The 10,814-nt window shown below is 40.0% G+C and overlaps 1 protein-coding gene across 2 annotated transcripts; it reads left to right on the top strand.

Moving 5' to 3' along the window:
• Nucleotides 1-1,227: 1,227 nt before the first annotated feature.
• On the top strand, nt 1,228-3,432 carry LOC139819206 (F-box/LRR-repeat protein 4-like). 2 transcript variants are annotated; one of them, XM_071788402.1, is made up of 6 exons: nt 1,228-1,645; nt 1,738-1,931; nt 2,020-2,368; nt 2,456-2,602; nt 2,684-2,804; nt 2,951-3,432. In XM_071788402.1, exons 2-6 carry the CDS (start codon nt 1,872-1,874, stop codon nt 3,015-3,017), a joined length of 744 nt encoding a protein of 247 aa, XP_071644503.1. In that variant the 5' UTR covers nt 1,228-1,645; nt 1,738-1,871; the 3' UTR covers nt 3,018-3,432. The 2 variants fall into 2 exon arrangements, 1 of the variants encoding a protein (XP_071644503.1); XR_011733630.1 differs by having other exon boundaries at nt 1,231-1,645; nt 2,020-2,197; nt 2,456-3,432.
• The last annotated feature ends 7,382 nt before the right edge of the window (nt 3,433-10,814 follow it).

Raw genomic sequence — 10,814 nt, 5'->3', positions numbered from 1 at the left:
CTTTGATTCAAGTTAACATTCTCTCAGATCAAGTAAATTATTTTGTAGTTGAATTTTTCAAAAACCAAAGTTTTCATTTTATTTATTCAAAATAATATTTATTTTCATCAAGTAAATATATATGCCTAAAATATTTAATTATGTACAGATATATTGCTTGAGTCAAAGAAATATTTATTAAAACAAAATATATATTTCGTTATTGAAAGTGATTATTTGTTTGCTTTTAGTATCCCAGTATTACTAAATTGGTTTTCTTGAATTAAATAAATATTTTTTTTATTCAAGTAATTTTAAAACTTAAATTAAACAAATATTTATTTGAAATTGGCTACTACTTTTAAGTAAATGCATTTATTACATGTAAGAAAATTATTTCACAGTTTTAAGAAAATATTATTTGATTTAAAATAACGATTTCTTCATGTGAGTAAATATTTATTAAGGACATAAATTACTTTTACGCAAATAAATATTTTCTTAAAAGTAAAAAAATTTGCTAGATTTTAATAAATAATTATTTAATTCAAGTAAATATATTTCAAGTTAATATATTTACTTAAATCAAATAAATTTTTTTTCAGTGTAATTCAAATTTGGGCTGAAGATTTTAATAATCGTGAACAGTGGTTTAAGTTGTGGGATGAATCGTCTCAAATTGTACCGCCAACATCAAGATTATTTTCTCCACCGTTATCGCTTCCGTTTGCGTATCGCAACTTTAAAACCGATTCTATCAAACTGGTATTTAGGAATGAGTCCAGCTCACCTAAGTCTCACACAAAGCTAGATGCTGTGATGCTTATTGGTACATCAGAATTAATCCGTTCTAGAAATCCTAACGAGAGCTTAAGGGGATCCTAAAGCCGTCTGTAATACCGGCTTTTTTTCTTAGCACTAATCTTTTAATTGACTTTATAGAAATGCAAAATTCTTGTCTAGAATTAAAGTACGCATCAAAATCTAGGTCATGGTGGTCAAATTTATATCGAAAACGAAAAAAAATTAATATTTTTGTTAATTTTTGATATACGTGACGACAATATTTGCTTTGTACAAAAATTCCACGATAAATATCCACAAAATTATACCGGCATGACCTAGGGACAACATTTAAGAACAATATCGTGCAATTAGATCTAAGATTGAAAACCTAGAAAAAAAGATTACTTTGGCTGCGGTCCACTTGACGCTACAAATGCTTCGAAGCATTCCTTTTCTCTTTTCTTTCAATGAAGAAAGAAGGAGAAGAAGGACGCTCCAAAGCATTTGTAGCGTCAAGTGGACCGCAGCCTTTATATAACTTTTATATGTGCAAAAGCACATTCAGGTTGACAGGATAAGCAATATTGCGTGTGGCAAGAGATGGCGCAATAATCGAACAAAGACAGATGCCTCTCGTTAGACAAGGACAGATATAGATATATGACAAGAAAACAGAATTAGAAATGTTGACATTACCGACGTCGAGGAAGTTCAGCCTTCACTTTAGGATCCCCTTAACTAATCTGTTAAAAAAAATTAACAGCATGTACACTCCACACCATGAGGAAGTTTATAATTTAACAGCAGATTTAAAAAGTGCAAATTTGGATATAGTTCATCTGCAACAGAATTTTCCTGAATATTGCATTATTTTTAAAAGGTATATTATAATCGTTGATATTAAGTAATATATTCAATATTTTTTTTATTCTTTTAATAATAAATATTAATTTATTCTGATGTTATTTGCAGCGATATGACGACCTCTTATAAGAGAAACAAAAAGGAATCTCGGGAGGTGATCCCGGGTTATGTACATATAACCCTTTGGACAAAGATATTCACATCGTATTTTATTAAAAAGCCATTCAAATTATACGAAGCGTATGAAACTCTCTTCGAATGAGTCCAAGGAGCTATCCCGTTGCAGTTTATCAACGCTTCCTGTAAAGTATTCTAAGAAGTCTATTTTTTGTAATAATATTTATTGCAATGTCATCTCGTGTATTAAAGTTTTATATTTTATCTTTGCAGACTGAAATACTGCTAAACATATTAAAAAACTTAGATTTGACAACGTTATGCCGCATGAGTGAAGTAAATTCGCGCTTTAATCATTTAATACAGGACCCTGAACTCTATACACGTTTGAATGTGCGATGTGGATCTATCACAGATATGGATGCTACGTTTCGTTATTTTACATCTAGATGTAAATATTTGCAACAGTTAGATCTTACAGCAAGCGACTTTGATGTTATGGATTTTATAAACTTTCTTCATAATTGCGGTGGGCGTTTAACGCACTTAAGATTAAGGAACTGCGAGCCTGTTGACAATTCTGTCTTACTTAAAATTTCAGAGATATGCAAAAATTTAAAAGGTACGTATGCATGAATATGTATATTGTGTATATATAATTGTTAAGATTACGGATGAATTGAATATGACTAATACATATTCTTTTCAGAATTGAATCTAAATGGTTGTGAACGTATAAACGACGAAGGATTTTCGTATCTCGAGATACTGAATGGTTTGGAACATTTAAACTTTAGTACTCTATGTATAGAGGCTCAACGTATTTGCAAAATACTGCAAAAAAATCAACGGATGCGTGAGTTACATTTGGAAAATTTATATTTTATGACTGATTTAACGAAACACGTGAACTATAACCTAGACCTCGTTGCAACAGAGTTGAAAAATTCATGTCGCGACTTGGAAGTAATAAATTTACGGCCGTGTCATAAACTTACATCGCAGGGTATTGATGCCCTTGCTGACTGTAAAAATTTACGAAAATTGTATCTTCCCCTGTAAGTATGTGCTACATTTTCTCTTAAAATATTATATTTTTTAATCGAAATTTGTGTGTTTGCTTCTCTTGCATTTCGAGCATCTTGAAAATTGATTTTCTCTTTGCGATTGAAGTACTGTAATAATTATATGATTTTTGTTACAGAGAGCCAGTCGATGAGGACAGCTTGAGCAGATTACTTTCATCCTGTCAACGTCTGGAAGTAGTTTAATTATCTTGCCTATATTACCCTTACTGATCGCATTTTGAAATTACTAACGGGGTGTGCCAAAACTTGGAAGAGTTACATCTTTTTCAGGTGCTTGCTACACATGAGAATTTATCCATTATTATACAACAGTGTCCTAAACTGCAAAAGTTTCATCTCATATGGTGTGAAGTTAGTCGACTTAATATTAATGATATGATTAATGAATGGAAGAAAGGATATCCGCATGTATCTGTCTACGTATTCGACTGAATATAATTTCAATAGTTTCTGTTTACTATTTTGGGTCATATCAACAATTTACTTTTTACTTATATTTACTTTTTATATTTTCATATTTACATATTTACTTTTTAAAAATAATCTGGTGAACTATTGTATGTTGTAAAAGAAGTTAATGCCTAATAAAAATAAAATATTCATATTTATTTATTATTATATAAATAATAATCGATTATATAAATATAATCGAAGTGTTGAAGTTTTTTTTCCGCGATGTTGATCGGTTGTCTCATTGCTGCGTTGCAGCTTGAATCACAGTCAAGATCGTTGTTATTCACATTGTAACAGTTTTATATTACGTTGAAATTAACTTCTTATTTTGGAAAATGATAATGTTTAAAAAGAAAATGAACGCGTGGTCGCCACGCGCGTTAGAAGTAAAACTTCTGAAAAAAGGCAAGGCTTTGCTATAACTTTTCTAAAATTAATACAAAAACAATACAACGGAATTAGTCACTCCAAGCCGCCCGCAAATGTAATGTTACACGCAGTTCTTACTATATCCGTCTCGCCAGTGCCGTACGCCTGATCGAATTTTCGTGACGCGTTTTTGAGTCGCAAAATCGAACTTACTTACCGTGCCAAAGAAGTTTCATTTCATACGCCTATTGGTCGAATTTTCGTTACACCTTCGAGTTTTCCAAAATTCGTGTCGCTTTTCCGTGTCGCAAAATTCGTGATTTCGTGTCGCAAATCGAACTCACTACCGTGCCTAAAGAAGTTTTACTTCAAAAAGTATTATCGAAGATTGCTCTTTTACTCCAGATTCCCATTCCATCATTTCCGGATGTCGCAGGCGATCAGAATCAACCCTTCGCCGTTCGGACACATGTAAAGTGGCGAACGAGTCCTAGAACTCGATGTTTCTCCTCTTCAACCTCTTGGTATCTCTTTTTTTTCCTTCTGTTCGTCCCCATCCAACGAGATGATGCGTGCGCACACGTGCGTTTCGTAGCTCGGGTAAGATCATTCCGAATCTTACATGAGGAGCAACTGGAGGCAAAAAAGGGATTGGAAAGGAAACCTGTAACGGTCGTAGGAGGAGTCGTGGGAAAGCGATCGGCGGGATCTCGTAGGTTTCTTCTTCCGTGTGGTGCGCGGGCGACGGGATAAGGGGAAGAGTCGGCGCATTGTTCGACACACGACCAGGACCCAGGGTTGGCCCTGGTTACGACCCCTCGTCAGTCCCTTTCCCCTTGCCCCTCGGCTCGTACGCTCCCGCAATGACGCAGAATTAACGAAGCGGGGATTTCTTCGACCCCGCGGTTGCCAGTGACGAGAAACGTCTGATTTACCGCGTTTTGATACTTGGCGATGACCCTCATCCCTTCTCCGGTGCGGTATCCTCCTTTATTGGTGTGCAATATGAATTATCCGGAAAATATGAAAGCTGCCAGAAATCATAAGTTGTATTAATTGTACTATAATATTTTTGCGTTATAAATAATAAAATGATCTTTAATACATAATGAAGATGAGCTAATGAACTTATGGTTGACAAACTGGAGCATCTCATCGGGTAATTGCTATGCGACTATTTTCTTTTACGATACATCGACCATTGTATACTGTTTTCCGGCATTAGTTTCCACGAAATTATTGTGCCGATAAAATAATCATGTTCCTAAATATTCAATTACCTGGCACTTTACTTCGTTGGATATTATTGCAGCTGGTTATACTCAAGCCACGCGAAGTCACCGAGGGTGTTATTCGCTAACCGTTCCCGCGTGTCGCCATTAATCTTGGCGGAATGGTGTGTCCCCTCGATTCGCGAAGGGCACCGGACTCGTTTCACGCACCCCCAGCTTAGCGTACGAAACTTTATGCAAATGACTCGCCATTCACAACTATAACGCAACGCCATTTGCGCTGATCTCTGTGCTGTCTGAAAAAAAGACTGCGCTCCCCGGCATGCAGCCCCCGATGTCAGGGATGAAATTTCGAGCTCGCTCGAAGAAGACGTATTGAGAGCGCGATTTCTATGCCGTAATCAGGTTTCAAAGGAAGCGTAATTTCGTCGAAACGCAGAGTTCTCATCAAGATTCGCCAATTCGCAACGGTTTTTTTTCCATTTTTCTGTAGTCTCTCTCCTCTTCGACGAAAAAAAAATATATCGGTGGGTTGAATAAACATTTTTCTAATAGAATTTTACAGCAACGCTCGTCGCTATTTATCAGTATTTGTCGTTTGTTTCACGTTTGTCAATTTGAACCAGCGAATGCTCGAATTTCGAAAATATTTGAGGCACGCTGATTCAAGACAGCTTCGTCCGAGTTCCTTTTTTATCTCGGAAGATCATCTTGCCGGATTTTCCCATACCGATGGAACACCTGCTTGAATCCGGGGAGAACGGTTCTGAAGACTGTACGATTTCTATGGGCAAGTTCATAGTGCGTATAGCCTTCAAGACCTCTCCTAAACGCTTCGGAGCCACGTGACCGCATTATGATCGAGTACCTGAAAGACTCTTCGATGCACCTTAGCAACAGTCCTTTGTGCAACTCTTATAAATAACTCTTGGAAACCGACTGACATAATTCCTCGTAATTTTGTAAATCCAGGTAGTTTATGGAATATGTTATAAGACCATCAGAGCTACAATGAACACATCGCAAATTCAAGTAATATTTGCAATGTGCCCCCTTCCCCTCCCTCCTCATTAGACAATTTCTCGTTACGCTTATAGAATCCATTATTATTTATATAATAACCAACCATTTCTATCTCACTACTTTTTGCTTGGCTGCTGTTAACAATTGACTAAATATTTCTGTACACAACGAAGCAGAATTATTCCCTGATGATACTGATGATAGTGACCACAAAGTGACGTTCGTGTCTTCTAGAAGACGAGGTCAACTCCTTCTTAAACCCGCAGGATTGAACTAAGCGGTAAATCGTCCGAGCAGCTTGTTCGATGACCTGACAGTATCTCTCATCCTAATCCTCGGAGCGATTTATCAATTTACTAACAATCGTGCGAGACGGTCTCTTAAAGATCGAAAGAAGTAACGGGCGTAACGAGGGCGCGAATTGTAAATATTTTACGCGCGCTAAGATTCTCTCGGAGCCGATATCGCAAAGAAAATGGCTGGAAGCGCGGGCGTACTTTCAGAAGAGTTAACAAGATATAAAGTAATCAGAATTTGCATGCAAAGCTGCAAAGTACATTGAAGCTCAAAATGCCGATCAAGGAGCTTATCAAAACTTCAATATAGAAATATGCTATTTTATTATTTAAAATGCCCAAAAATATTATAATATTTAAATTTTAAATGTTAAATAGTAATTCTTCTTTGCTCTTTTATTGTCATTCTCAAATTTTTTTAATTTAGACCAGCAACATTTGCGGGCTATTGAAAATCGGATTCCCTTTAAATAGAATAATCGATATCGTCGCTCCTCCTATCGATCTTTTCTCCAGAAAAGATCCGTTCCGCGCGTGAATACAATCGTTCGCAAATGCGAATTATGTATCATGTACTTCTAACTAGACGTCGATCGACGATAATCGGCTCCACGAGAAGGAAGCGGAAGGGTTGGACCGGCGCGTGAATCGTTTAGATACGGAGATTCGTTCCCCGGAGGTAGAAGGAGAGGCCGATTACATGAGGAAGCGCGGAGGCTCGGGGCCCCCGGAGCCAACGCCCAGTCAATCTCGAGGACACGACTAGGAGCGATCACCTCGGTCGGAGGCCTCCGAACGGCCACCGACCGATCGACCGACCGATTCCTTTTAGGCATAAATTCCTTCAATACGCCCGCGGCTGCTGCTGTTGTAAACACACTCTGTCGCAGGCAGGTAAACTTCAAACGCAGGGTCCTCGACCTCGGGCTACACTATGCATGCAGAATACCACCCGCGGTGGGTGACCCGCTCCCGGGGATCGCTCGCGCGATTATAATTGCTGATAAGACTGAAAGAGGGACGCGACTCACATCAGTCGAGCAACGCTGATGAATTAAACGCGAAAGCTAACAGTGCAGTGACGAGGAAAGATCTAAGACTTGACGAATCGGCATTGCCGACGAGTCGCGTTTATAATTACGCTCCATTTATCGCGCGGATTATATTTGAGTTTTAGCAACAATAATTAAAATTGTTAGCTTAACACGTCGATAAATAACTTTTGCGATAGCTATATCGTTAAGTGACAGTTAACATTATTTATCAGTCTTTCAGTCTTCTCCATTTTGTGTATCAATATTGATCGGCCGCGATATTTTTCTATTCACCCAGATTAGACGGAAAATCAATTGGGGCATGATTAACTTTGATTAACGCGTGTTCGCGAGATGGAAGCTATCTGCTCTTATTCTAACAAGTAGCCGGCGCCGCGTCTTCCTCGTTGAGAACGAGCTGATTGCCCCGGGGCGTCGCGTCAGAGGCACCATCGTCTCGCGTTTAATCGTGCCGGATGACGGATATCGGCTGTTACGCGCGATAATGCGCGCTCTCGTAATACCGGATCCCTGGGACCGTTCCGAGGGAAGCAAGCACGGCATGCAGGCTTCCTCGGCGAGAGCGGAGAAAGGAGGATCGGAATGCGGTGGCGGCGGTGGCGGCGGTGACGACGGTGGGCGCTTAATCGAGGGTCATCGCCGCGACGCGTAACGATACTTTAAAGCCGTCCGAGTGCACGTTGTCGCTCAGGAACTATAATCGTCCTGGGAAAAAGCCTGTACTCGCCCGACGCGATGCGACGCGACGTTCGGTTCATTCGTTAGCCGGCGCGGCGGCGCGTCTCCGCGGGCGCGTGTAATCTCGTCCTTCGGTAGCTCGAACGCAGACCGTACCTGAGGCGGAGCGGCTTTGCTAACCGACACCGATTTAACAAGACGATAGGGACAATAATGAGTTTCCTTCTCTTATTGAGTCGTTTGCGGGCCTTATGTGGCCAGGTCGAATATATAAATACACACGAATAGGAATAAATGTGTATATAAATACTTAAACTGGATATATTCCAATAAAACGGCGATATAGTGCCCTGATATCCGATCCAATGCAAATTTCATAAATTGTCAGAAATAATACGTAACCTAACTTTTATCAATTTATTATGGAAACAAGCGATGAGAAATGGTATTACAGGGAGACCGTCTGCCTTTAATTCGGATCGAGTTAAAGCCTCGTGCAATAAGATACGTTATCTACATAAATGATGCTTCCGCAGATTGATATTAAATCAGGTTATGAAAACGGCCGTTCGCCGTGTCCATTAAGTTACTTTAATTTTTCAGAATAATCTATGAGGTCGAATAAATTAGATCGAGTGGCTGCGCACGCAGAGATTAGCCGATCTGTCCGCGCGCGAACGGGCGATCCTTGTTTTTCTCGCCTCGTCGCGCGCTGCATCGCTGCGAGTTGATTAAATCACTGCTCGACTCTCATAAATGTAAAATGTTGATCGTCATTATCACGATTTTATTAACTCCGCGTAAGATCTCGTAAAACCGACACTTTGAGACGCGCTCTCTCGTTTCTCTATATATATACATACTCGCCGGACGGGCCCAATATTATTTCCCTTGAGCTTGCGATTTAATCGCTCTTCCCGAGGAACTCTCACGCCTATACGTAACTACGATTATTCATTAATAGCCTTCTTGCATTGCGACTTTTGCACATCTCAGTGCGGTTTGCCTTAGAATCCAAATCGCCAAAGCAATGATGAATTAATGGAGCGTCAAGACGAAACTGCCTACGATATTTATGCATTTATTACTAGCATTTAGAGACGTCAATCTATGCAAAGTATTAAAATAGATATACGATTTAGGGATTCGAGTTAACAAATGTGTGACAACTCTGCTTAAGGGGTTACATACGTTTGACAGACATAAAAGTAGTCGAAATTATGATCGAGATGTTTTTTACGCCAGGATATATCAAATATTTAACTAATTTTACCTAAACAGCGATTAACGAGAATTAAGCATCAAAGAATCAAACGAGCTGATTTGAAAGTCAATGATGAGACTGTCATGAAGATATTGAAGAAATAACAACTGCAGTTGAATCTCGCACTTTCTCGGGACAGCAATCGTGAATGCCAGCACATCTCGGTAAATTTCAACGCCCTATCAACAGGTAGTATGAATTAAAACTCACTACAATGTTCACAGAATTATAATTTAATGTACCGCGCCGTTTTTCAAGGGTTTCCCTCATCGTCGGTAAATTATGAGCCATTCCGACTCCGTCTCTCCGTTGTTTAACACTTTACATGGGTACACACGTCTATGCTCCCATATTTACGCGTCCGCGTGCGCACGGACCGGCGGATTTCAGCATCCGTTTCGCGAGAGAGCCATCCGGTCCGGGCTTGCGATCTTGCGAAGTGTCTCCGGCCGGCTCGCCGAGCCGGTGGCGTTTTATAAGATATGCAGATAAGCCGGCCAGGGATGCGGGGCTATAAATAATTGTCCCGCGAACTGGAAACTGGTGGCTTAATGCCGCGCAATCGCGCTTGCCGGCACGGCCGCGATCGGCCGACGATCATTACAGGTATCGAAGCCGGGAAAGTAAGAAAGAGTTTTATCATTACCCCACCGCGAACGTTCAATCCACGCCGGCGCGGCGTTTAGGCCCCGCACGGAATTAGCCTTGGACTCCGCCTTCCGTTTTATCTGTTTCACTTCCTATCGCACGACTGCCGAACGGACGGATCTACCAAGAGGATTTGCATCGCAAATGTATCGTGTTGTCGGTGCCGTTCATGAGTCCACGAATCAAAAGGAAAAATATAATCTCGTATCCTTTTTTTGGCGTTATTTTCCGTGCCTTTTCGCTATTTCGATTCTCTTGTATTCCGATCTTTGTTAAAAGTCTGAATGCGCACTCATTTTATTAAAAAAAAAAAATTATTAGAAAAAGTAACTAATGTTCAAGATTAAAAACAAACGTATTTATTTTAAAAACCTGCAATAATAAAAGTTTTATTTTGTATTATTTACGTTTTTGTACCTTTATTTTATTGTACGTCGTGTGTATTCGTGGACGTAGGTAACTTTGCTCTGCTTTTGATGCAAATTCCTAATTCGTTGTGCCGCTGTTTTATACCTTATATTTATAACATCGACCGAGACAGAGACTGAGCTTCACCCTGCATCCTTCTCACTCCCTCTTGTCTAATATCCTCGGAAAACTGCAGGAAATTACCTTCTCTATTCACCGTGGTCAGTGGCCGGTTCGGTCCGACCAACCGCGTAGTGCAAAAGGCGCAAAAAGCGACCGTGGAAATAAAACGAATCCGGTACACGCTTCCGGACGCATCAAGATTCCGCCTGTATCCTCCGTCCGTATATATCTGAGATACCTGAACGGAGCCGGGTATCCTGTGCGCACTCCTCGAGACTCCTGGTGTGCGTTCGAGCATGTAATGATCGCGGCCGTCTCATCCCCGACACAGGAAGAGGAACAGGTTTTTCCATTTTTCGTGGTCTTATCGGCCGGCCTTAACCCACGAAGACGTCAATTCCGCGGATGTTGCTGCAGCGAAAAACAAGGAC

The sequence above is a fragment of the Temnothorax longispinosus genome, chromosome 9 (genome assembly GCF_030848805.1).
Source record: "Temnothorax longispinosus isolate EJ_2023e chromosome 9, Tlon_JGU_v1, whole genome shotgun sequence".
In the NCBI taxonomy this organism is placed as follows: domain Eukaryota; kingdom Metazoa; phylum Arthropoda; class Insecta; order Hymenoptera; family Formicidae; genus Temnothorax; species Temnothorax longispinosus.
The sequence above is the reverse complement of the archived record's forward strand: the minus strand, read 5'-3'. Positions and strand labels throughout refer to the sequence as shown.

Bases quoted from the DNA above. Each gene is read 5' to 3' on its own strand.
- LOC139819206 (XM_071788402.1), top strand. From the start codon at position 1,872: ATGAAACTCTCTTCGAATGAGTCCAAGGAGCTATCCCGTTGCAGTTTA. The intron at 2,369-2,455 runs GTACGTATGCAT...TATTCTTTTCAG, and splicing joins GATATGCAAAAATTTAAAAG to AATTGAATCTAAATGGTTGT. The intron at 2,603-2,683 runs GTGAGTTACATT...TCGTTGCAACAG, and splicing joins GCAAAAAAATCAACGGATGC to AGTTGAAAAATTCATGTCGC.